General features: G+C 42.9%; 4 protein-coding genes across 6 annotated transcripts; 2 read left to right on the forward strand and 2 right to left on the reverse strand.

Moving 5' to 3' along the window:
* Nucleotides 1-642: 642 nt before the first annotated feature.
* On the forward strand, nucleotides 643-6,957 carry rpn2 (ribophorin II). Of its 2 annotated transcripts, XM_071519272.1 has the most exons (17): nucleotides 643-733; nucleotides 1,082-1,272; nucleotides 1,477-1,572; nucleotides 1,781-1,956; nucleotides 2,090-2,165; nucleotides 2,366-2,500; nucleotides 2,607-2,783; nucleotides 2,880-2,998; nucleotides 3,494-3,599; nucleotides 4,120-4,211; nucleotides 4,300-4,414; nucleotides 4,683-4,877; nucleotides 4,998-5,084; nucleotides 5,203-5,298; nucleotides 5,805-5,880; nucleotides 6,140-6,269; nucleotides 6,891-6,957. In XM_071519272.1, exons 1-17 carry the CDS (start codon nucleotides 721-723, stop codon nucleotides 6,940-6,942), a joined length of 1,932 nt encoding a protein of 643 aa, XP_071375373.1. In that variant the 5' UTR covers nucleotides 643-720; the 3' UTR covers nucleotides 6,943-6,957. The 2 variants fall into 2 exon arrangements, with proteins under 2 accessions (XP_071375373.1, XP_071375374.1); XM_071519273.1 differs by lacking the exon at nucleotides 6,891-6,957 and having other exon boundaries at nucleotides 6,140-6,282.
* Nucleotides 6,958-8,282: 1,325 nt separating this feature from the next.
* ghrh (growth hormone releasing hormone) lies at nucleotides 8,283-10,659 on the reverse strand. The gene is made up of 5 exons (XM_071519266.1): nucleotides 10,577-10,659; nucleotides 9,480-9,584; nucleotides 9,085-9,189; nucleotides 8,846-8,975; nucleotides 8,283-8,306 (listed from the first exon to the last, which is right to left on the reverse strand). The coding sequence occupies exons 1-5, from the start codon at nucleotides 10,654-10,656 to the stop codon at nucleotides 8,283-8,285; spliced, it is 444 nt and encodes a 147-aa protein (XP_071375367.1). The 5' UTR covers nucleotides 10,657-10,659.
* A 1,455-nt stretch (nucleotides 10,660-12,114) lies between these two features.
* On the forward strand, nucleotides 12,115-18,896 carry cdk5rap1 (CDK5 regulatory subunit associated protein 1). The gene is made up of 13 exons (XM_071519268.1): nucleotides 12,115-12,653; nucleotides 12,740-12,843; nucleotides 12,924-12,958; nucleotides 13,084-13,184; nucleotides 13,273-13,483; nucleotides 13,638-13,758; nucleotides 14,371-14,601; nucleotides 14,980-15,077; nucleotides 15,161-15,216; nucleotides 16,084-16,214; nucleotides 16,334-16,483; nucleotides 16,894-17,034; nucleotides 18,763-18,896. The coding sequence occupies exons 1-13, from the start codon at nucleotides 12,362-12,364 to the stop codon at nucleotides 18,874-18,876; spliced, it is 1,785 nt and encodes a 594-aa protein (XP_071375369.1). The 5' UTR covers nucleotides 12,115-12,361; the 3' UTR covers nucleotides 18,877-18,896.
* Nucleotides 18,671-25,163, reverse strand: LOC139643948 (bactericidal permeability-increasing protein-like). 2 transcript variants are annotated; one of them, XM_071519269.1, is made up of 17 exons: nucleotides 25,049-25,158; nucleotides 24,550-24,572; nucleotides 23,035-23,142; nucleotides 22,801-22,915; nucleotides 22,528-22,659; nucleotides 22,286-22,441; nucleotides 22,070-22,133; nucleotides 21,691-21,751; nucleotides 21,494-21,585; nucleotides 21,137-21,313; nucleotides 20,987-21,046; nucleotides 20,733-20,900; nucleotides 20,543-20,610; nucleotides 20,408-20,450; nucleotides 20,250-20,313; nucleotides 20,089-20,165; nucleotides 18,671-19,907 (listed from the first exon to the last, which is right to left on the reverse strand). In XM_071519269.1, the coding sequence occupies exons 1-17, from the start codon at nucleotides 25,147-25,149 to the stop codon at nucleotides 19,866-19,868; spliced, it is 1,551 nt and encodes a 516-aa protein (XP_071375370.1). In that variant the 5' UTR covers nucleotides 25,150-25,158; the 3' UTR covers nucleotides 18,671-19,865. The 2 variants fall into 2 exon arrangements, with proteins under 2 accessions (XP_071375370.1, XP_071375371.1); XM_071519270.1 differs by lacking the exon at nucleotides 24,550-24,572 and having other exon boundaries at nucleotides 25,049-25,163.
* Between the last annotated feature and the right edge of the window lie 202 nt (nucleotides 25,164-25,365).

Consider the following 25,365-nt stretch of genomic DNA (forward strand, 5'->3'; position numbering starts at 1 on the left):
ACGTTAACCAATGAGAGACGGACACAGGGCGCCTTTGTATCAGTTGTTAGCACAGGAATAATGACAAGGTTACCAGGGATCCACTACAGTGTAATAATGCTGACCAAAGAGCAAAAATGCAAACATCGGTGTGTGGATGTAGCAAGTGTTCTCACTATCTGACCGAAGACATTTTCGGCATGCTGTTCGTTCATTCATCTGTCAAAGTAACAAATCGGTGTCGATGATTTCTTAAAGGGTTGCAGAAAATAAAATATCGCGAATAGACAATATGCTCTACAGATGAACCAGGATTTCTTGACAGATGTATTGGTATGGTGTATAATAATAATACCAAAAAAAATATTTTCCAGATTTTGTAGTGCCAATTCTCAAAGCTGTCATCCTCCACCTCAGAGAATTCACTTCCGGATTGCGTTTTTCAAAATAATGGTTTTCAACTAGTCTAATGCTGGAGGCGTTGGAGGGGCTCCCAAACTTTCCGTGTAAGGGGCCAATCCTATTGCCGTTTTTCTATCATTCAACTTAATGAAAAAAAAAATGTTCTAAACGTAGACATGAAGCTATAAATATGTGCTTTGGTATCCTTCAGTTTTCTTCCGTGCTTTTATTTTGACATGTGTAACGGACAGCCGGATGTTGTACCGCTGCTGACAGACGGATTCTGAAATACCGGAAGTAGTCGTCGGTTTTTGGTGACGCTGCATTAGACTGCAAGACATGGCCCGGTGTAGTAAGTAATTTACTTCATTAACTTCGAGCATGATGTTATATTTGTGTATTTATTACGAGTTACGTTTTATAATGGATGATATTACCGAATGGCAGTTTTCAGTAGTTATAAAAAAGATGCTACGCGGCGCATGCAGTGTCCTGCTTCCTATTAGCTAGCTAGCTTCTTAGCTAAAGCCTGCAATGGACGAGTGAGTGCTAACTCAATGAATGAATATATATATTTGTATGCACAAGGCAATGAATGTACTTTGTAAAATTGCTTTGACTTTACTGTCCAAGATAGTAATTGTTAAATCCACCTTTTCGCAAGCTGGCAGGTTAATTTGTCCCCGCCTTGTGTCCACAGGGTTGTTAAGGTTGTTTCTCCTCAGCCTGGCTCTTGTCGGAGCCCAGGCTCTCACACCGTCCCACTACCTCTCCCTTCCTGATGTGGCCAGACTCCAGAGCCTCTTGAGTCAACCCTTCACTGACCTGGAGTCTGCATACTATTCTGTTGTTGGTCTGACCAAGCTGGGAGCGACTGTTGCTGATCAAAGTGTAAGAAAATTACCAATTGTTGAGGTCCATTTCTGGACTGAATGTGTGCTTATAATACTGATGGGGGAGACTGAGCATCACTCTTATTATTTGTTTTATTACATATTCATAATGATGTTTAGCTGTGTTTATGTCAGAGCAAATGACAATCACTGATATTTGCATACTGTGACTGAGAAAATGTGTTGTTTTTTTTATTTACAGGAAGCATGCCAGTTCCTCAAGGCCCACCTAGACCCCACAAGTGTTGACTCTCTCTTCTTTGCTTCTGAGGCCAGTCAAGCCCTATCAGGATGTGAGGTATAGCAATACTAAACCTTTTCCCTTGCTTTGGCCAGGTCAGCTGGCCTAGTGCCATTCTTAACATTCAAAAACATTGGTTTGCGTTGCTCAATTGGTAGAGCTTCACACGAGCACTGCTATGATTACACGGTTGATTCCCACTGGGACCACCCACACTACAAATATGAGCCAAGAAGCTTATGTTACGTTCCTGTTCCCTCCTTAGATCCCGGTGTCCAATGAAACTCGCGACATTCTTCTGGCGGCAGTTAGCGAAGACTCGACTATGACTCAGATCCACCGGGCTGTGAGTGCGCTCAACTCTCTGGGGCTTCCTCTGGCATCCCAGGAAGTTGTTGGCGCCCTGGCAGCTCGCATCAACAAGGAGGACAACGTTATGGCGTAAGTACCCAGTCGATTGTGCTCATAGTGATTAGGCGATGCAGTACCATCAACATCTGTTGGTTCATCATCTCCTTCCTGTAGGGGCATGGTTAATTTGTCAATGCATTTATTTTGTGATCTCTCTGGACAGCATCACCTTGGCTTTGCAGACAGCAGCCCGCCTCTCCCAGCAGGCCGAGCTTGGAGGAATACTGGAGGAGATTGAGGTGAGCTCTATATAACGTCCACTAGGTGGTGCTGTGTCTCTGTCCAACTGCACTGAGTCCATCTTTACTCATGAGATATTCTTACACTTGGAGCAAGCCAAGACAGACTACATTTATGCACATTTTTCTACACTATGATTTTGAGCAGAGTCTGGCATTTATGTGTTTTTGTATTTGACTGACTTGCTTTCCCCTCTCAGGATCTGACCGCTCGTTTGGACGATCTGGGTGGCGTCTACCTCCAGTTTGAAGAGGGACTCGAGGCGACTGCCCTGTTTGTGACTGCTGCCTATTCACTGTCAGATCATGTGGATATGGAGCCCCCTCTAAAAGAGGTATCGTCATTCATGTCGGCAGTCTGTTAAGTGTTATTTCAGCCTATGACTTTCTCTGCAGGGGTATTCGTATGTGGAGATGATGGAACATATGTTCTCCCCACAGGACCAGGTCATCCAGCTGGTGAACTCCATCTTTAGCAAGAAGTCCTGGGACTCTCTGGCCGAGGCCTTCAGCGTGGCGAGCGCTGCTGCCGCCCTCTCCAGCAACCGCTTCCATGTGCCGGTTATTGTCAGTGCTCAGGGTCCAGCAACAGTGTCCCACAGCCAGCCGACCTTGCAGGTACGCCTTTAAGGTCTTCACAGAGCTACTGTCCTCAGCACCATTTTGAATCTCCCTCGTAGTAATGCTGTTTGTCTCCACCTGTCTGATTCACAGCTTCTTGTTACTGATGTCCTGTCTCAACCTCTGACCTCGGCCAGTGTGCTGGTGGAATCTGCTTACTCTGTGGCCTCCAAGAGTGTCATACTCAGCCAAGCCCCTTTCACTCTCAATGAGTATGTATCATTCCTTTACATTGATTTAGCCGCCCCCCCCACCCACAACTTTAAAACTGCCCCAACAGTTAGAAGAAATGTAAACACGACAGTTCATTATTTGACCTCATTGGCTGCCCCCTCACACACACAATTACCAAAATTTCAACAGTTAAGTGAAGTTTGTTTTTTTAAACGATAGTCATTCTTGAGTTAGTTTTATTTTTATTGTTCACAGAAATGTAATGTAAACTGCAAGTAATGTAATTACAGAAATGTAATGTAATCATTAATGCATTTCGTTGACTTCTCAATTATGTTTAACTAGGGCCATTGCATTTTCAGCAAACACATTCACAGTTTCTTCAGAATTTTTTTTTTTTTGCACATTTTTTTGACTTGCTCTTTCAAGCACCAGGTGCTGTACAAGTGGACATTCTTCATCAATAGAGCCTGGCTTGTTGGTGTACATCAGTATGGACACACAGTGTGTGATTCTTTTATTCTGCTTTTCAGTGGCATCTTTGAACTGAACTTCATGTCTAACCAGCCAGCCAGCGGATATTACCAGTTCACCGTTGCAGTGACAGGGGATAGCCGACTGGTTGCCAATCACGTTGAGGTGAGCTTGTACTCACTATTGGAGACATCATGTATAATTTGCATGGATCACGCATAATTTTACTGGCCCTGGAAATAATGTCTTCAAAGTATTGTTCAATGGTGCATGGGTCACATACTCATTTATATGCATGCAGTCAGATATTTCCAGAGAGGTTGTTTTTGGCTTTAATTGGCATGGACAAAGAAAAGTGACAGAAATGATTGTGTTCTGGTTGAGTCGGAGGTGAAAGGTCTTGGCTGCTGCCTCTTGATGTCCCATGGTTAAGCTGTTCAGAGTTCTTGTCATGCATAATTATTTAGTTTTGTTCGGTTCAAACCCCTTTTTGGGTACTTTATGTTGGTCAAGGCTAACAAGTGTCAAGCCTATTCAGCTTTGTAGCTATTAAAATTGTCTACTGTGCATGAATGTGATGGTAATTGTTCCTTTTTGGAATTTGCATGTCACCCAGATTGTCACATTGACTTGATTTGACTTTGCTTTTTGTTCTCTCCCACCCTCTGACGCTGTTCACCTGTAGCTGAAAGTGAAGGTGTCCACTGAGGTGGCCATTACTCATATGGATCTCTCTGTTGTGGATAAGGACCAGAGCATCGGCACCAAGACCACCAGGTTAGAAAACAAGTTTCATGAATGAAGTCCTTTTTAATGAGAGTTAGGAGCATGATGATGGACTAATACATGTTTTGAAATGACCCAGGGTGGACTATCCCTCCAAAGCCAAGAGCCCCTTCACAGCAGACAGCCACCAGAACTTTGCCATGTCCTTCCAGCTGGTCGACGTCAACACCGGAGTAGAGCTTACTCCTCACCAGGTTTGTACTCAGTACTACTTGGGTATGAACACAAGTCAGCAGCCAAAAGCTGGCATGTTTGGGCTGTTGCTGCTATGTTGGTCTCTCAAGCATCATTTTATAAATCTAGGTGGCCTAGTTGGAGTTTTCTGCCTGTGTGTAATCATTCCAATGTCTTTACATTCCTTAACTCATTACTGTTTTTTTATGTCTGTAAAAACAGACACACATAAAACTAGCATCCCTCAGTAAGGAGTTAGGACTCACTTATCTTATTCCATTTTCACAGACCTTTGTCAGGCTGCACAATCATAAAACTGGCCAAGAGGTTGTGTTTGTGGCCGAACCAGACAGTAAGAATCTGTACAAGTTTGAGTTGGACACAGCGGAGAGGAAATCTGAGTTTGACTCCATCTCTGGCACCTACTCCCTCTATCTCATCGTTGGGGACGCTACCCTGGAGAACCCCATCTTGTGGAATGTGGTGAGTGCCAAGTGTCATGTTGGTGGAGGTGTGGGGAGATACTGATTGATGTTGTAACTAGTGATCAACTAGTTAGAATTTGATATTGAGCTCTAAAGTTGATCTGTTATGTGTTGAAAGGCGGATGTTCTTCTGAAGTTCCTGGACGAGGAGGCCCCAGCTACCATTCAGCCGAAGACCCTTTATGTGCCCAAACCAGAAATCCAGGTAACACTGGTTTACTTCTCGCTTGCATATGACTTGCTGTATGAATCACGTACAGCAGAAAAACGATAAGCAGTGACGAGCAGTTCCACAGCTTTTAAATGTCCTTCTGTCTCGGCAGCACTTGTTCAGGGAGCCGGAGAAGAAGCCTCCCACGGTGGTTTCCAACACCTTCACTGCTCTCGTCCTGTCCCCCCTCCTGCTGCTGCTCATCCTGGTAATATTTTTGACTTAAGTTGTGTGAAATATTTCTCCATGAGGTCTTATGAGGTTATTTTTGCCATCAGGGCCGCTAAACTGTAGAACAAGCTGTCTGAGGAAATGCATTTAGCAAAATCTATCTTCTCTTAAAACACAAACGAAAACTAAACTATTATAATTATTGCTATTATTAATAATGCTATTATTAATAATACTTTTTACTCTGAATACTGAAACTCTGAGTTGTGTTATTATTGCTGGATGGACAGTGTGTTTTTTCCCCAGCAAAGCTCTTCAGAAGGAAACCTTGATACCCAGTGAATGAGACCCCGGTTTTCGATGATTGCAGCACTTGTTTTAATTTGAAATTACAAACGCAATGGTGTATTTTTTTTCCTGACATTTGCAGTGCTGAGTAATAGTTATTGTTACAGTGGACTCTGATCCGTGCATTGTGCATTACATGGGAAACCATTTTTCAGCTCTTTGTTTGCATTGTCTTTTTGCCCCTCTCCTCTGTAGTGGTTTAAGCTCGGAGCCAACATCTCCAACTTCAGCTTCTCTCCCAGCTCCATTCTCTTCCATGTAGGACATGCAGGTCAGTCCCAAGCTTTGAAATGTGTATCACTAGAGAAATGACACTATGTTGCTTTTCAGCCATTTCACCTTCTATTCATCTGCTATTGTTCAAGATAACAAAAGAATTGCAACAATGACTTTGTCTCTCTATTGGATTGTATATTTTGATAGCATACTCAAAACAGTTTTCAGGCTGTTTTTCTATGGCTCAATCTCTGCTCAGCAGCTGTTCTTGTTTACATGTTCATGTTCAAGCCCCCTTTGGTGTTTTGTTTCAGCCATGCTGGGCCTGATGTATGTTTACTGGACCCACCTCAACATGTTCCAGACCCTCAAGTACCTGGCCATCATCGGCAGTCTAACTTTCCTCGCCGGGAACCGCATGCTGGCCCAGAAAGCAGTCAAGAGGTACGCCTCCTGATGGTGCCTGGCAACACGGGCCAACAAATGGTTTCTAGAGAGCCCTTGATACCAGAAAGAAAGGCTGGCCCCTTTCAGATGAGAGGGCCTCTGGTGCTTTGGGCCTCTCTGTAGTTCTTAGACCGAGTTAAAGAGCCTATTCTGCACCACTAGCTCCTCAGTAGTTTCCCCAGAGGCCGACGGCAACACCAGGCTCTCTGCCAGTGGAGTGTAGCCTTCAGCTGTAGAGCTCAGGCCTACTGGGACCAGGAGAGAAGTGTGCCAGGCAGATCTGCATGGGTGATGATCTGAGTGGGCAATTTCTTCAAGCCATCAATATGTAGAGCCCTCAAAAGGCCAGAGTGACAAATTTGTGCCCTGTGTCGCTAACTGAAGACGTCAGCCTCTAATTGCTCACTTTTACCCCAGAGTAACCGATGACTCCTGTCATTTACGCCATAGCCCATTTAACCATATTTTTTTATCAAGTAGTAGGTTGCAATTAATATGATTATCAGAAATGTCATTTTCAGGTTCCAGCTAGTTCCTATCTCCTTGTAGTTGGTGCCTGTCTCTTTTTAACCCCTCTCTCTACACCCTGCTGTAAATTTCTCTTTACTCCTCTTTCAGGATTGCCGCAGAGCAAAGTAGTAGGTTGGCAAAGTATAGGAGCCTACGATAAAGGCCTCATTTGTAACAAATGGCCGGGCTTCAAGGCTGAAGTAAGGGCATCCTCATGGACTGCATCCCAGTGCATCTCCATATGGCCGGCAGCGTGCATGGCTGTGTGGTGCTCACTCATTCTAGTTCTGAGTGTTCACATGTATTTGACCCCCCCTGGTTTGCCTCTCACTCATCCCACCATGATCATTACCATCATGGCCGTGCCAGCACATTATTAATCCCTCCATTGTAGTCTTAGCGCCCATGGTTTTGGTTGTACCATACCGTTTTAGTGACATGTTTTGTGTTCATGAGCCAAGATACACATTGTCCAATGCTTAGACATTCACCATGAGAATCTCTCAGTGTTCTTGGCAAGTGACGTCCTGTTTGGTGTGGAAGGCTGTACACAGTAATGCATGAGTCAGCCCTTTTTAAGTGACTTGTCAATAATCAGGTGTTAAATATACCCAGAATGTGTGATGGTGATAGAAGATAAAATGTCTTATTCATCTCATGTCTGAAATAACTCATGTATATTTCTCTTTCTCTCTTACAGAATTGCAAGCAAATGAGGACAAGAAAATTAAAGAAGACACGGATGAAGGTCTTTCATTTTTTTTTTCTTTTTTGTTTCCAAGGAGTCATTCAAGGATGCATCACATCAGACTGTTGAAAAATGGCATGGTATTTCATGAATCCAATTGACAATTTAAAAATGCAGTTTGTCTTATTTTTTTTTTTTGCCACTCGAAAGAAAACAAGATATGTCTGTGTCTCTAAGAGACCGGACAAACGCTCACTGACAGATACTCCTACTGAGGGCTGTAAAGCTAACGATCGTTGCACTTCATTTTCCTGTGATGTTTGTTTTCTGACTGTCCGACATGCCAATGTGTTATCGGTGAGCTAGGATCATTATTTGTGCTTTTTCTTGATGGAATTTGGGTTGATTGGTGTTTTTTGTACATTCCTCTTTCCTGTTGCTCAACGCCCATCTCATCCTGTAATCGAGTTTTAGCTATCAGCGTGTTTGAGCTGAGGCTAAACCATCAACTGTAGCACTGACACATTCATCATTACTAACCATGCCAGTGTGTTTGCCTGTTCAATGCATCACATATGGAGGATGAGAGGTGTTCTCCTCTGTTATAAAGAGTTGATGTCCCCCAGAAAAAAAAAAGGTTAAAATAAGTTATGGGCAATTCCAGGAAAGGAGGTCTTTTTGTAATGAAAAGAGGAAATAAAGGAATTAAGATGATTTGAGTTTCTTCATCTTTCTTTAGTAGTGAAAGGAAAGCATGATGAAACCACTGAGCACTTTTTGAAGAGATTATTAACACCCTTAAGTATTCGTTTTCAATCAATAGAGACAGTGGAAAGCTGAGGGGGGAAAACAGAAGTTTGGGAGACGCAGGAGATTAGGTCCTAGTGGAATCTGATCCTAGACCAGCAGGGGCACATCGGGTCTCGAGGTGGGTCTTTACCCTTACACCATCACTGGGCTTAAGCATTGTTATTCAAGATTTCACTAGTGAGATTATCAAGTGGCTCTTTAAGTAGGAGGAAGAAAACTCCTAGTGTTTTTGTGAAAAGAAAACCGCAAAATCATAAATTCTTCTGCATAATCGTCTCCACAGTGAAGAGCTGAGCTGTAGATTTTCTTCACAGCTTTAATGGGAAAATATCATTTTCAAGGAAGTATAAGAAAACAAGCAGTGGTGGTTTTGAAAAGTCGAGTGGTTTAGGAGCACCGGCTGTCTTCAGCTTGTCCGGTCCGCCATTCTCAACTCAGTAATCTGTAAAGACCAAAGACTTGGATTAGTGAAAGACTAACATTATGCAGAGTGATGCTTAAAAACTTGTGTCAACAGCTTTCTGAATAGTGTGTTTATTAGAGGTTTTCTGGTGCTGGTATTTACTGACCTGTGCCTCTTGACATCCCCATGCGCTCCCCTGTATCTCGGTTTCCTCTGGATGGATGTCAGATCTTCTTTATAGGTCCCTTCATAGACGTCCGACTGACGTTTCACATAGCTCTCGCTTTGCTCTCTGCAGGAAAACACCAGCAATTTCAGTTTCACACACAGCATCGTTCCTGATGGAATTGCAAAGATCGGAGACGAACCACACGGGGCGCTCTTGTTCTTCTTCTACCTACCCTAGCCGTTTCCCCATGATGGTCTGAAGGAACTTTCTGGCGGAGATCTGGCCCAGGACTTTCCTGTAGCTGTTAGTGAAGATGGCGTCTGCGTGTCGTCCCGAGCTAAAACCGGGCAGCGGACGAGAACGCTTTACATTTGTTCGTTTATTACACAACATATTCTTGGAACAGTTTTGAGGGAAAAGGGAATTGCAGTATGATGAGAGGAAAAAGGCCATCAAGATGCTCGGTGATTGTAGGTTGGGTAGCCAAATCATTAGAAAAGCCATTTTTAGAGATCTCTTTCAGGCTACATCAGATTATGGCATTTATTCATCTCTTGTTACGGTACATTTGGTTACTGTCCATTCTTATCCATCTTCAATTGCCCCATGTTATACTGAGACACTGACCGTAGCTCAGCTTGCTCCCTGGGAGGACTTCTGTCCTCTTCTAGCTGTTGCACTGGATTCTCTATGGAGGACGTCATTAGGAAGGATGTGTCTCGCTGGCCAAACCTGAGAAATATCACATCCCAATACACAAATCACAGTCACTTAGTCGCTTACTGTGGAATGCTGTAGTTAAATATTTACACACATATCAATGCTTAAATGTATTTGATTATAGACCAAACATAGAAAACAATCTAGTAAGAATCTAATGTAATAGTAAATCTAATCTAATAATAAAAAAAATAGCTTTGATAGACCAAGGTGGATGGTTATTCCTCGATTCTAACTGCGAAAACCTCCACTTGTTATTCCTTTTATCCCTCGCAAAAAAAATAGCATGTGGCACTGGACGCTGTGTGCGGCGCTCTGTGTAAATGGAACACGGTGACTAATCCAGACATCTTGACCCTTCTTAGCATAACAAGAGCGCGGGGCCACGGCACGACGGGCGGGGTGACCCGTGAAAAGGTTTGAAGCACCACTGCACCCTGAGCACGGGTGCAGCGGCTCCGGCAGCCCTGACACTGGGATCAAGTCATTGTCTATCAGCCGCGCCTCATGCTCTATTCAGCCTCATGTAAAGCATATCAGGCTGAACATGCCCATGTCCGTGATAAAACTGACATCAGAGAAAGTTCATGTTATCCATTTCTCATGTTAAGGCTTTCTAGCAACATTGAATGACACATAATCTATTCAAAGTATTTAGTTTTAGTGTCGATACAGGTCAGATTTCTATCCAAATCCTATCTTAAAAGTAATAAACTTCATCGAGCAATTCATTCATTGTTTCTGCTGCTAACCATGCCATTGTATATCACATTTTTGCACAAATATTCATATCTGAACAGCTGAATTAAACAGTCATCAACAATATTTATTTCAATAACTTCAAAAGCACTCCTAAAAATCTGTAAGGTAAATGAACAGGACATGAAGAATTTCAATTATATTTTTCTATAACCATTTTCAACCATCACTCCACTGAAATATTCTGTATTAATTATGCCCTTAATTTTAATTAATTATGAGCGAATGAGCTTATCATGACTTACCTAATGGATGGGTAGAGTGGGGAGCCTGACAGAGACATGACCAGGCAACAAAACAGCAGCAGTGCAGCTCTCTCCATCATGACTGCTAGTCTCGGGGAACAATGGACAGCTAGAATAAATGACAAGAGTAGAAATTACATTAGAAAAAAAAAAAAAAAAAAATGCTGAAGCCACAGTTTCCCCTCAATTGATGCTGTAGCTCTGCAGTGGGCATGGAAGTTGCAGCAGGCAAGAACTGTATACACTATGTTGGATATCCCCAAAAATGATTGTACTAAATCAACACTTTAAAAATGATCAAGGCTTAGATGTCAAATTGGCAAACAAAACAACACAATGCAAAGCAACTCTGTCGTGTGTTACATTTATTTTATAACACACACATTACATAGATGCTGACAGAGTTGTAATCCATTTACCTTGATTTGTGTGTGAATTCAGAGCGTCGCTGCAGTTCCTCCTTCAGTCATTCAATCATCTCAGACTCCCTGTGTGGTGGGTAGCACTGGACAGAAGCAAGGCTGGAACACACTGTAATTTGTATCTCTTCTCTGCACTGCATGGCCAGTTTATACTGAACCTGTAACTCCCAGTGACATCACACATGATTGTTCTCTCTTCTTCAGCTGAGGTGTCAGCGTGGTCTCTCTCTCTCTCTCTCTCTCCTCTCTCTCTCTCTCTCTCTCTCTCTCTCTCTGTCATACATTCATATGCAATTTATTCTAAGTCGTGAATCTAAAATAATAGATTAGTACAGTGTTTCCCAAATTATCTCTTTTCAAGGACCCCCAGATACTTTAGTCCATGAACCTTCATTTCACAGGATTTTGTGCTAAGGAACTCTATCTGAGAAGATTTTTGCTCTTAGATATGACTTGGTACAGAACTATACAGCCTATGCTACAGATGGGGTGATAACCATCTGGAGAGTGACACCTCTGATGAATTTTGCTCTCATTTTCCTGGGTCCCCCCTAACCCCCTCAGGGACCCCGGTTGGTCCACGGGACCATAGTTTGGGAACCACTGGATTAGTAGACACAACGAAAAACATTTTACCACATCTCTCACCAATAAGTGTTCGACTAAGTGATGAGTATTGAGCTAATTTATAAGACACATTTTCTCTGGGGATCTACCAGGACCATCACGGCTTCTGCTGGCTTCCGGAACCCTTTTTGAATGAGGTGTATCTAGACGGGGCGAGAAGGTGGACGTACTGGGGGACATTTTTGGCTAACGGACAGTTGTTTACGTTCCCAAAGGTAGGCGATGCGGGAGGATTAACCGTTTCACTCCTACATACTTCCCTTTTCGCTTGAAATATCTTTTTTTTTTTTGCCGATATAGCCTTACTAAGCAACATATTAGCCTCGTTAGACTTCGACATGTCTTTACATTAGTAAAAATAGTTTTGTTACTATTCATGACTATTCATTAATATTGTATTTTTGACTGTTGTACGCAGTTCCGGGTTTCCATCAGTTGGAATAGGAAGTGAACTATCTTGACACTTTCTTATCTTTGGTTCCCATTCCCACATGAGTGCTTGAATGACATTTAGTAGCCTATTATCGTCAACGTTAGTTAACCTACCTACATAGAGTAAATTAGGACGAACTATTTTCGCTAAAAGGAAAAAGCATTATGACCGACAACTGTAGCCTGACCAAACAATAATGCTGAGCACTGCTAAAGAGAGCTAACTTAGCTAAGTCGATAGCTAACTCAAGTTAGCTAAATCCAGTGGAAGGTTAATCAAGCCTTAGTTTGTATGGAATAAAATATGGAATGCCTTAGGACTTTAAGACCCTTGTTTCTCATTCCCCAACAGTGGTTACCTATACGGTGTATACAACACAGCTATTATTGCTCTAAGTTAGCTAACGTTAGTGTCACTTCACGAGAGACCAGGAGCACAACGCTAGATAAGTTCAAGACTCAGTTAACCTCTGGTCCAAGTTTTCTAGATTTTGTCAAAGGCGTTTCAGGTAACAAAATCCCTGCTGCCAATGAGCGATACAGTGACAGACATGCATATCTTTCCGAGGACTCAGAGATGGGGAATTCAAGGAAAGGTTAGTCTGCATTTCTGGAAGCCATAGCTCATTTTATTTTGTGCCAATACCAAACGGTCGTATATAACCCCTTTGTCTTATTGCAGTATGTTTTGAAACCTATGGATGTCAAATGAATGTCAACGACACGGAGATAGCGTGGTCCATATTACAGAAGAAGGGGTATCAACGCACTAATGACTTACATGAGGTACAGGGAGACAAATTCTAGTTAGCATTTCTCATTTCAACACAGTTTATTGTGTTTACATGTTACTTGTGCTTTTACAGGCAGACGTTGTTCTTCTGGTAACTTGCTCTATAAGGTAGGGTACAAACATTTTTGTGACAATTATGCATTTTTGCACTTAAACAACCCATAGAGGACCATGCAATCTTTCTTTAAGAATACACCAAGTAATACAAACATCTCTATGCTGCACTTTGCCAGAGAAAAAGCTGAACAAACAATTTGGAATAGACTCCAGCAACTCACAGCCATGAAGAGGAAACGCTTAAAGAGCCGCACGCCAATGAAAATTGGGATTTTAGGTAAGTCGCTTCACTGATTTTTGTGAACATATTTGACCGTCTTACTATGGCTATGAATGATTGTGTGTTTATGGCTGTGTCTGGCCAGGTTGCATGGCAGAGAGGCTAAAGACAGAGCTTTTGGAGCGGGAGAAGCTGGTGGACGTTCTGGCTGGCCCAGATGCGTACCGGGACCTTCCCCGCCTCTTGGCTGTAGCTCACGGGGGTCAGCAGGCGAGCAACGTGCTGCTGTCGTTAGAGGAGACCTACGCCGACATCATGCCCGTCCACCACGCCCCTCACGGATACAGCGCTTTTGTGTGAGTGTGTAGATCGTTACACACCTACTATGGCTTTGTAGGGAGCTATTCATCCTCCACACTCACCTCCCATGAATCTTATCCTCTACAGTAGTGCCGTGGCGTTACGTTGTAACCTCTGATGACCCCTTGTGTGCTTCCATGGCCCCGGCAGGTCCATCATGCGAGGCTGCGACAACATGTGCAGCTACTGCATAGTTCCCTTCACCCGAGGGAGAGAGAGGAGTCGACCCGTGAGCTCCATTCTTGAGGAAGTTCGTATGCTGTCTGACCAGGCAAGTTGTAACCCCAACAAGTCAAATTAAATTTATTGGTATTGTCCTTAATCTCAAAGGGCTTCACAATGCGCACATTATGAAACAATAAAAACAAGAAGTGAATTTGAAAATGACACCCTGAACCTTAATGCAATGGGTGCAGAGAATGGGCAAACAAAGATTAAATGTTGATAAAGTGTAACAGAAACAAAATACACAGAATAAACACAATTAGAGTGCCAGGGTGAACTGTCCGGATCAGCTGCAGTGCATTAATGCCAACTCCGTTACAAGTCATTGTCGTCATTAAGGTCATCACAAGAATGACACCTGGAATTAATCAGTGAAATTTGACAAAAGCCGTTGAATATGTCAGAAATCATAGAAAAATGACTTGATTTTCTGCTTTTTTTTTTTTTTTGTGCAGTGACCCCAAACTAACACTAAGTCTACACTGTGCAGAAAATGTAATAGTTTGGATCGATACTCTGCATCAGTTGCTAATTTAATTGTAGTACTCAGAATCAATATCAATAGCAGTAAAAAAAAGTAGTTCCAGTACATCACTAATAACAAGCTCTCCCTGACTTTGTATGTGTGTGTTGTGCATGTGCACGTGTGTGGTCTCAGGGTGTGAAGGAGGTGACGCTGCTGGGTCAGAACGTGAACAGCTACAGGGACACGTCGGAGACACAGTCCTGCGGATCGGACCCCACCCAGCTCAGCCGGGGCTTCAGGACTGTCTACCGAACTAAACAGGGAGGCCTGCGCTTCGCCGACCTGCTGGACAGGGTGTCGCTCATCGATCCCGACATGAGGATCCGATTCACTTCACCTCATCCCAAGGATTTCCCTGATGAGGTGCATTGGGTTTTGACTTAAGAATGACTGTAAAGCGTTTGATGGTGGTGCTTTGTCTGTGTTTACAGGACAGCTTGTAGTCGTGTCTGATCAGTCTTTAATCTTGCAAAAAGCACTCAGTTTCATATATATCCAATATTTGACATAGTTTTAGATATTCATTTTATCAAAGCGTGACATTTTATTTGAACAGGCTAATGTTGATACTCAACTATCATGTGACAAAAAATAGCTCAACAAAGTGTCACCTGCGTGTTTGCTGCATCTCTCCAGACTATGTAACCCTGACCCACCCCCTGTGTGTATCTGTAGCTAATTCCCTCTGTTAGCTTGGTTGACTGAGGTTTCTCAACGCAGTCTGTGTGTTTGCGTGTACAGGTTTTGCAGCTGATTGAGGAGCGAAGGAACATTTGCAAGCAGATCCACCTCCCAGCCCAGAGTGGGAGCAGCCAGGTCCTAAAAGCAATGCGCCGCGGGTAAGACAAGTTGGACTTTTGTAGAACAGCCTGTTAAAATGTGAGCAGATGTTCTTATAAAATGTCATTTCCACAACCTGCAGCTATACAAGAGAGGCCTACCTTGACCTTGTGGAGAACATCAAGAGAATTATCCCAGGTAGACTATACAAATCTGAACTCAAGCTACAGTATAATAGACGTTTTGGTAGTGCAAGATGAAATGACTAACCTAAAGGGAAGCATCAGTCATATTGAGTTTCTTTCATTCATTTCTGTCATTGCTCCTCTTCTTCTGAACAGTGCGTGACTTAGTGCATGAATCATTAAATATGTAATAAAAGTTTGCCTCTGCTTTCTGTTCGATCTCATTCAGTTTGAAACCTATCAAACTGCAGGCATCCTTTTGACTCTGAAGCTGCATTCCATTTATACAAACTGAACGATGTCCATATTTTATAAACCCACAGCTTTTGTTTCCTTGTTTCAATAGAGGTTACACTAGGATTAACGTCTTTAAACATGTATTTGATCGATAATCTTCATCAAATGAAAACGTTCCAGCTGGCTTGCACTTCACTGTCTGACCAAGCATTACTTAATCTGTCATTAAAGGGGCAATTACCCCAAAAGTCACGTTGCACAATCGTGACCATGGTATTATAAGGTTCTATGACCTTTTTGTCAGAACTGAGTTAGTCACATGAACCTATTCTATGAGTGCCTGCTGACATATGTGTGGTGTTATTTTTTGAAAATAATGATTTTTGAGTCTGTAATTTCTAAAACAAAAGGACCCATCTCCATTTAACTCAATGGATACTGAAAACTTTGAAGCTCAATATCTCAGAACTATCCTGAAGGCAGATAGAACCTTATAATTCTAAGCTCACGCAATGGAAAATGCCTGTTGATAATATAAGATGGAGGTCTGAGGACAGAAATGAGTGAAAAGCACATATGGTTTGATTTGGTATTTTCTTTTGAAGGGTAATGTGTGGTTTGACTGGTTGATTATGTGTCTCAGGTGTGAGCCTCAGCAGCGACTTCATCTCAGGCTTCTGTGGTGAGACGGAGGACGACCACCAACAGACTCTGTCTCTGATCAGAGAAGTGGGCTACAATGTGGGATTCCTTTTTGCCTACAGTATGAGAAAAGTGAGTCCTCATGTTTTTCTAATTTATTGATTTCAGAGTTAAAGCAAAGGCCACTGACTATATGTATGTTCTTTTCAATAACCCCATAAACTCTGTCTCCGTCTGGTTGTCATCCCCAGAAAACCCACGCCTTCCACAGTCTGCAGGACGACGTGCCAGCGGAGGTGAAGCAGCGCAGGTTGGAGGAGTGTATCGGTGCATTCAGAGAAGAGGCTGCGAGGGTCAACGGCGCTCTCATCGGCAGCACACAGCTCGTCCTAGTGGAGGGAGTGAGTACTAACAAAACATGACTAGTACAGCTGGAAGATGAGCACACTGGGCTCAGTATCTATTCCTGAGCAGTGGTGGGTTCGCTCATTACTCAAAACATGTTATATATATTACTCATTACTCATTTTACAGGTAATAATATACCTTTATTTATTACTCCCTGGGAGCAGTAGGTTGTTAGACTACATGTAATTTAGCTTCAAACTAATATTTGATGGGGGTGATAACACTTATTTTCTTGATTGTTCCCTGTAGAATTATTACTGAAATTGAAATAGTTATTTGTCACTCTACTCGTTACTGGGAAAAGTAATAGTACTGCAACACTATACTGTATTGAAGTAACACGTTGCCAGACAACACTGCTCCCTACAGTGCACATTTCTGAGTGGTTTACATTTTTGTGCAGGAAAGTAAAAGATCTGCCAGGGACCTGTGTGGGCGGAGTGAAGGCAATGTGAAGGTGATTTTCCCCAAAGAGGATGTTGCTGTTCAGCCTGCAGACTCTAACTCTGCCCCCATCAGCCCTGGAGACTACGTACTGGTGAAGGTAGGTGTAGGTAACAGATCAGTATCCAGCTCGAATCAACTCAGCTCATGCCCACAAAGTCTGCCAGAAACTTGGGTGTCATGATTGATGACCAACTAACCTTCAAGGAGCATGTGGCTTCTGTTGCTCGGTCATGCCGATTTGCTCTATACAATATCAGGAAGATCAGACCCTACCTGTCTGAGCATGCAGCACAACTCCTGGTACAGGCTCTTGTAATATCACGACTACTGCAACTCCTTACTGGCAGGGCTCCCGGCATGTACGTTCAAACCTCTGCAGATGATCCAGAACGCGGCGGCGTGTCTGGTCTTCAACCAGCCCAAAAGAGCACATGTCACTCCGCTATTCATATCCCTCCACTGGCTCCCAGTTGCTGCCCGCATCAAGTTCAAGTCCTTGATGCTCGCCTACAAAACAATAACCAAAATGGCTCCGACCTACCTGAACTCCCTCATTCAGGTCTACGCTCCCTCCCGCTCACTACGCTCTGCCAGGAGCGGCGCCTGATGCTGCCACCACAGCAAGGCCCTAAGTCACTGGCCAGACTCTTCTCTTCTGTGGTTCCCCGGTGGTGGAACGAGTTACCAAACTCCATTCGATCCGCAGAGTCCCTCTCAATCCTTAAGAAAAGGCTAAAGACCCAGCTCTTTAGCGAATACCTTCTCACCTAATGGCCTGGGTAACCAAACAAAAAAAGTTTTGCTTCTATGCACTCTATGCATTGCCTCATAGCACTGCCTTGTAGCACTGCCTCGTAGCACCTATGTCCTGTTGGACCAGAACTTAGCTTTATAGCACTGCCTCGTAGCACCTATGTCCTGTTGGACCAGAACTTAGCTTTATAGCTCTGCCTCGTAGCACCTATGTCCTGTTGGACCAGAACTTAGCTTTATAGCTCTGCCTCGTAGCACCTATGTCCTGTTGGACCAGAACTTAGCTTTATAGCTCTGCCTCGTAGCACCTATGTCCTGTTGGACCAGAACTTAGCTTTATAGCACTGCCTCGTAGCACCTATGTCCTGTTGGACCAGAACTTAGCTTTATAGCACTGCCTCGTAGCACCTATGTCCTGTTGGACCAGAACTTAGCTTTATAGCACTTACTCTCGTTGCTCTCTCCTAACTAGAACCTTGCGTGTGTTGTATGAAAATCTCATGTGTAAGTCGCTTTGGATAAAAGCGTCTGCCAAATGTGAAATTGTAATTGTAATTGTAGGCCTTTGGTTCATATGATTACAATGTGAAAGTGGTCCATCTCCAGAGAATACGGAGGTCTTAAAGACACATTTAGCAATTTGTTTCAAATACTGGGTACATTCACTTCTGCTCTTGAACTTTGACTTTGAGATGGAGATGGGAAATATGTTTCTCAAGTTTGGAACTGTCTTTACTATCACAATTTAAAATACAGGTGTGGTTTTTTTTAACCACACACACACTACTAATATAGGCAAACCTTTAACAGGCTCATGTAAAACTCATCTGTCACACACTGGCCTCTGTATACCTCTGTATAACCTGTGTGTAAAAAAAAAAAAGTCAGATCCTACATTTCAGCTTGAAAAACCTGTCTCCAGTCTTCTTACTCAAAAGAATCACTATAATGGAATCATAGATTGGAGCTTGAAGGCGGTATCCAGTACATTTAAAGGTTTATTCATTCATTCAATCATTTATTCTTTCATTTTGTGTGTCTGATTTTGTGTTCTGTCTTGTTTCCCATATAGATATTGTCAGCCAACTCTCAGAGCCTGAGAGGCCGAGCCCTCAGCCACAGCTCCCTGACACACAGTGAGAGCCTGCTCAGTCACCAGCTTGACGGACACGTGGCTTCAGCTTGACCTACAGGCTGTAACCTGTTATCTACACTGAGGTGATTGAAACATGCACCTGATAGACAAGGGTGACACCCACAGCAAACAGGCTCTTATATTTTTGAAAAAAAAATGGCACTCCACCCTCTTTTCTCCTCTTTGACTTTTGCAAATTTGAGGTTTTGTGGAGGCTGTAATTATGGGGACTTAAGCCATACAAAAGGCATGCTGGACTGCAATGCTAATGTGCAGCCTGAAAACTGATGAAAGATTATGTATGATGTATGAAAACAAGAATAAATTATTGAAATGTGTTGCTTATACAACAACTGCAAAAACTGACAAAAACTTGTTGTAGATAGTACAGTATGGTGAATACATAATACGGTGGCTGATTTAATTTGGTAAAAGCAGTGGTGTCCGATTGATGCCACTGTAATTGTATGGGATTCTCCAAACTGTAGTGAAAAGGTCATGTATCAGCACATTTGCAGAATTGCCCTGTGAGCTACAAAGTCGGAAATACTGATGCAATAGCATAGAAGGATTCTATTAGAGAGAAATAGCCTAAAGTCAGCAGCAGAAGGTGCTGTGATCCGCTTTGCAAGGAGCGTGTTATTAAAAAACATGACTGTGGTGACAACATACCCAGTCCTGCAGCCTATTACCTCAGGATTGCAATAACGTGGTAAGAATAGCTCACTGCACACGACAGTTTACATGAAAGAAAACCTGAATTGAATTCATTTTTACAGATTTAACAAAATGAAAAATAATATAAAAATGGCAAAAAGGATAAAGGTCTGGAGTGATATCCCCCATTTAAAATACAACCTGGAGGTCTGCACTCATTAGGCTTGCAGGAAAAGTAATACTTGTGTATCTTTCGGTTCTTGCAGTTCTCTTTAGGAATAATTTGTGTGTCTGTCAGATAGTTGTTCCCTGGCTGTGATTGTTCCTTCATGGTGGCTTACACCAGTGCAGAAATGGATCCTGGGAGCTTCCAAAAGTGCCGTTCATCCTGTGAACTGAACGTCTGTCCCAATCAGCATATAGCCCTGGAGAGGAATAGAAAGCACAGCAGCTGTTACTAACAGGATGGAGGTTATGGGCTCGGCTGATCATTTTGATATTTAAGGTGTTGTCCACCAAGTTCAGTTCTTATGACTGTCCCTGTCTTATTACAAACACAGTAGTTAAAATAACATGCAGCTTTATAGAAAATAGTGAGTTTCTGACCTTCAGGACTTGAAGCTGAGTGTTCACAAGCTTCATCTTTCCAATCGTAGGAAGTGGATATCCCTCCCCAAGCCGAGCTGCGAAGCACAATACACACATTTACACCAACTTGTCACATTAAAGCAATCTGAAAATGCAAAGAAAGCACATAAAGAGCTCACCGTTCACTTTGGGTATCACTGCCACTCTCAGGACCATTTGGAAGATATTGTCAAGGGATCCGACCTGTTGGGTGTAGCTGGTTAGTTAAGGTGATACGCCTCAACATGGTCGAGATTCATTTTGCATACCGTGATTCATTTTAGTATGTGGTTCTCACCTGAAAATCTCCCACGTAACTTTTCCCCAGGGTCATATCCATCCTGTGCAAATTAGGCAAAATTAGTGCCATGAAGGACCTTTGCCTCCATTTTTCTCTTCTATAAACAAGCAGGTTTTTTTTGCATTAACTCACTTGTTCAGGGTGACAGCTCCGGCCAGCTTCGTTCCACTCACAAACACTCGAGCGCTGACACTGGCATCCTATAGAGACAATGTGGTGAGCCTGAAGAATTCATTCAAATATCGGTTGCCCAAGACACTTGAATGACTCAATTTAAACCGTAACATTACAAATTTCCTGTTACTCCGTCTGTGTAACATACCATGTTTAGGGAAAAGAGAGGGGAAAGTGTGGTGTTGGGCTGGATGGCGTAGGCCGTCACTGTGGCAGTGGCCTGGATGGTCACGTTGTTGGTTTCAAAGGTCATGACAGGGTCCTTCACTGTCTTCACCAACAGTTTCATCATCAGACCTGGGAACTGTTTGGCAATCTGGAAAAACACACAGAGACGTCCGCTGAAGAACTGCCGAGGACACGTATACTTGTTCTGATAAACGGGACACGGGGTCCTATCACCTGTGGGATGAAGGCTCCGAATGTTCTGGTGTTCAGCCGGATGGGAGACTTTGCCGGGATCTGTCGGGACGGAGCGGAGAAGTCTGTTTTAGATCAGCGTGTCATTGTCGTGAAAGTCGATTTATGAGGGATCAGAAGGATGTAGCTCACCATGTCATCGGTAATGTACAGGCTGAGAGCTCCAGCTTTGTTGTAGACAAAGGCTGCGGAATTGGTGGTGAAGGCAGACACGCCGATGTACAACATGTTGTTGACCTGGGGCGGCAGGGAGAAGGGTGCGGGGGAGAACGGAGGCTCCTGATGCTGCCCAATGTTGTAAAATTCACCCTAAAGAGCAGGGAAAGAGGGAGACAGGGGGGAGAGAGAGAGAAACAGGAATTACAGTCACATAGATGGCACGTGACATACTTTGTAATCAAATTACTGTTTCCTTGGTTTGAACTCCCATTAGTTTGAGCCTTAAGATTTTTCAGACTGGGTATAAATGTATAGAGACAGACTCCTCACCTTCAAGCTCAAATCTATGGAAGATTTTGAAATGACGGGCGACGACACCATGGAATATTCAATCTCTGCATACTTGTCCACCTTGGCTAGAACTGCAGCAGGATGACGGAAATTGATTCACATATATTCGGCATCATTGAAACATCTTCAAACATACAGATTCAAGCCATATGTTTTGCATAAACATTGTGTTTTACCATTGAGGGTTTTCAGGTGAGGGTTGATATCAGACACTGCATCGGCCACCAGAGGGCAGATCTGCAACGTCAAAGAACAGAGGTGCACTGAGTGAAGGCTCTCACTCAAAAAGGACCTTTTGAAAAAGGTGGCATCACGTGTCCCTGATGTATATCTTGGTGTAATGTTACCCCAACAGAAGGAGGAGGAGATAAAGTTACTGTGACCTTATCTATTTCTGTCACATCTGAAAGAATGTGGTTGCCTTCTACTTTCTGTTACTTGGTTATCTTAAAGTGAAAATTGTCCCTGTCTTACATGCCTGATTATCTACGGACCAAAGGTGGAAGAGTAATCACCTAAAAAGTATTCATGTGAATAAACCTCGTTTGCCCTCACCTGTTTCTGCAGTGCATTACGCAGGGCCTTGTCAATGAAGTTACTGAAGAGGTTGTATAGCCAGCTGAGAAAAAAAAAAAAAAAAAAACAGGAACGGCAACATTTAGGGAAGTGTGGCGGCTCAAGGTGGCAGACAAGAAATTCACATCGCACGCTTCCTAAATCCATTTCCCGATACGCATTCTACATTACAGTGCCTGGCAGAGTCAGTTTTACCTGGCTCCACCGTGGAATTTGATGCTCGCACTGCCTATAGTGGCCGCACAGTTGACACTGCTGACCACCGGTCGGCCCGTCTCGTCGCTCTTGACGGAAAGACTTGTAGTGATGGTGAGTCCATTGATTCCCAAATCAAAAGAGCCTTTGTCCTTTCTATTGAGAGAGAGAGTCATAAAAGTAAAATTTGCATAAGGCAGAGACCACTTCAGTCTGCCCCTGTGTGACTTCAATTCACTCACATAATTCTGAGGTATCTGACTCTCCAGTCTCCATGTAGACTGATGAAGGCATTACTGATAGACAGGCTGACACCGGTCCCCGGCACCAGGGTCAGCGCAGACTTTGGTAATCCCAGATTCACTATTTGCATTCTGTAATATACAACATGAGGTTAAGGGTACTTGAAAAAACTATGACAGAGGTAAACGGCGGCTCAACTCTGAAGAGCCTTTATACACGGCAAACGCTTCTCAAAAGAATTTATTACAGCAGTGACTAAGCGGCGGCCTTACCTTGACAAACTGTACTGGACCTTGCCAATGGGAGCCACACTCTCTGTCCCTGACATATCTGGGACCTTGATGGTTTTGAGTTTCTGCTGGAGCGATGCCATCCCTATCTGTTTGCCTGACAAAAAGCATTGAAAGTTGGATGAGCAAATCCTGTGTGTCATTTTGTGTTTGGCCCTGGAGAAATGAAAGTTTTTCAGCTGAATAAGGGACTCATATTTTTGCCACAAACCTTACCATATTCAAGGCCTTTCTCTGTTAGCTTGGCCTTTACACCAGGGTTGGCGCTATAGGTCATGGGGATGAAAGCGACCAGAGCCAGCCAGCACCATGGGAACATCTTGACTGTTGTGGCATACAAAGGACAAGATCTGATCAAGGCTATGAACGTCCTATCTTCATAAACCAGGCATGATCTCTAGTGATTATTGTGATTCAGTTGTTTGCTAACCTGCAAAGATTGGGGAACAATAAATGGAGGCTTCCTATTTTAGTGGGTAAGTGGTTTTGAAATATTATATTAGTTCTTCAGTCTGGTCAGTGCTTGATATCACTGCACTGCATGTTGAAGATTTTAGAAAGTTCACCACCTGACCTTTCGTCATGCTCACACGATGGCACAAGGGAATTTTTTGCAATGGACAATAACTTCCTTATCGAGCTGCATGCAGTTTCCTCATTCATAGAAGAGGATTATATCACATCCTTAAGTGACTTCTCCTCAGAGCATTGCCCCTCTTATTTTATAAATGAATGCCCTTCTTAAGTGTTCTCCATGATCAAGATAATCTAAGAGGTTAGGCTCTGCATACAGTTCATCAATTCTTTTTTTTAAACAATGAAGGCCATGGAAGCCTGAAAAACCATGATAGTCGAGTCCTTGGGGTGGGGATTCCTGATTAACTTTAGGCCTGTGAAAGAGCTGACTGTCAGCACTGCAGATAAAGCCACATGACCCATGATAAGTCAGCAAGCATGCGGGAGTTTTATTAAATTAAACTGAGATTAAAGCCCCATTCCGGAATTTATTTGTCCATTTTGAACTTGAGTAGGTATTTTCTCACCATAGCTTGTTATAGATCTTGACTTACAGATGGAAATATTCATAAATCATTGTATCTCAAGACACAGATCCAATGTTTACAATGCAAAAAAAACCCTTCATGGCTTTAAAGCTCAGACTTAGCTGTCACATACTGTTTGTCCATCATCAAAAGCTCCATCAATCAGTTTGAGAGTGAATCTCCAATACCGTGCTTTGTTGTTTTTGCCGGTGAGGTTGTTAGGATATTAGGATGTTGCATGTTTGGATCACAGTTTGGGGCTTTGAAAGAAGCCAAGAACAAAGTAAACAGTAGATAGGCTGACTTAATAAATCACATGTGACTGTGGGTGGAAACAATGAAAAGCTGTCTTTTGAGGGAGTTTCTATGTGGATCAGATGTCACTCATGACATGCTCTAAAAAACACATTCTATATGTAAAAAACAGCTCCTTATCGAAGAGACCATAAAAAACATCACCAACAGAAGAACACCAAAGAAGTAATATGTACAAAATATAAGTGTACATCCCAAATACTAGCAACATATACACTGAATGTACACCATATCAGGGACGTTTTCCTGATGTTGAGTTGCAGACCCTTCTGCACAATCCACATCTCAATCTCAATCCTTCTCTTGTCTGCTTCTTCATTTGTGATTGGTACAGATTTAATAAGGGAAATCAATAGGGAATAAAGGCTTTTACCTGGATTCACCTCTTCAGCGTACCTAATGAAAAGAGCAAATTTGCCTGATATTTTGTACATTCAGAGTACATGTCTCAAGCTCTTGTATCTACATTTCCTCTCAATCTTCAACAAAAAAGAAGAAGTTAAACCACAATGAAAGTAACACTATGAAAGCATAACCTCTCCCACTACAGAACAGGTTAAGCCAGTCTTCAGTAACGTCATTGAGTCAAGGGGCGTCTTCCACAAATCTTTCATCATCAGTCAGCATCAGTCTTCCCTTGTTAAGAACCTTTTCATACAAATTAGAATTCAGTGTCTTCCTAGCACAAAATGATTCATTCATACGCATTTAAATATATTTTCTTTAATCCATGGCTACACATAAACAATGAGGTATTAGTGTTGAATGTTTGTACTATCATTAACAAGACAGAATGGCAAAATGCAAATTCCAGTAAGACTTTTGAGAACAAACTGAAGAAAATCTCAATTCACTGACTATGCATTACTTACCTTGAGCAGCAGTGTGGCAGAGCCAGAAGGTTTCTCCTCTCCTGTGTGTCGCCTTGGCTGGAAGCAAGGCACAGTGAAAGTGGAAGAGGAACACATGGCATCTAATTCACTTTGCTCAATCAGGGCGCACAAGACACGGACCGGGGACTATCCCAGATAAAGCAAGCAACAATCAACACATACCTCACTGCTCTGCTCCCTTAAAGGTATAATCCACTCAAATTCAGAAAAAGACAAATTCAAGGGGGGATTGGGGAAATGAATCCATTATCTTTGGCAGTCTCCTGGCGTGTTTCTGCTGATAACAGCAGCAGCTT

The sequence above is a fragment of the Centroberyx affinis genome, unplaced genomic scaffold (assembly GCF_046629955.1).
Source record: "Centroberyx affinis isolate AG114_WGS23_722 - 3 ecotype Tasmania unplaced genomic scaffold, CSIRO-AGI_Caff_v1 ptg000678l_1, whole genome shotgun sequence".
Taxonomy (NCBI): Eukaryota; Metazoa; Chordata; class Actinopteri; order Beryciformes; family Berycidae; genus Centroberyx; species Centroberyx affinis.

Bases quoted from the DNA above. Each gene is read 5' to 3' on its own strand.
- ghrh (XM_071519266.1), bottom strand. From the start codon at position 10,656: ATGATGGAGAGAGCTGCACTGCTGCTGTTTTGTTGCCTGGTCATGTCT. The intron at 9,585-10,576 runs GTAAGTCATGAT...GATATTTCTCAG, and splicing joins CCACTCTACCCATCCATTAG to GTTTGGCCAGCGAGACACAT. The intron at 9,190-9,479 runs GTCAGTGTCTCA...GCCCGGTTTTAG, and splicing joins AGGGAGCAAGCTGAGCTACG to CTCGGGACGACACGCAGACG.
- cdk5rap1 (XM_071519268.1), top strand. From the start codon at position 12,362: ATGGAATGCCTTAGGACTTTAAGACCCTTGTTTCTCATTCCCCAACAG. The intron at 15,217-16,083 runs GTAGACTATACA...TATGTGTCTCAG, and splicing joins CATCAAGAGAATTATCCCAG to GTGTGAGCCTCAGCAGCGAC. The intron at 16,484-16,893 runs GTGAGTACTAAC...ATTTTTGTGCAG, and splicing joins AGCTCGTCCTAGTGGAGGGA to GAAAGTAAAAGATCTGCCAG.
- rpn2 (XM_071519272.1), top strand. The intron at 2,999-3,493 runs GTATGTATCATT...TCTGCTTTTCAG, and splicing joins GCCCCTTTCACTCTCAATGA to TGGCATCTTTGAACTGAACT. The intron at 5,299-5,804 runs GTAATATTTTTG...TCTCCTCTGTAG, and splicing joins TCCTGCTGCTGCTCATCCTG to TGGTTTAAGCTCGGAGCCAA.
- LOC139643948 (XM_071519269.1), bottom strand. From the start codon at position 25,149: ATGCCATGTGTTCCTCTTCCACTTTCACTGTGCCTTGCTTCCAGCCAA. The intron at 20,901-20,986 runs GTGATAGGACCC...GTGTTTTTCCAG, and splicing joins TCGGAGCCTTCATCCCACAG to ATTGCCAAACAGTTCCCAGG. The intron at 20,314-20,407 runs GTGAGAACCACA...TACACCCAACAG, and splicing joins GTTACGTGGGAGATTTTCAG to GTCGGATCCCTTGACAATAT.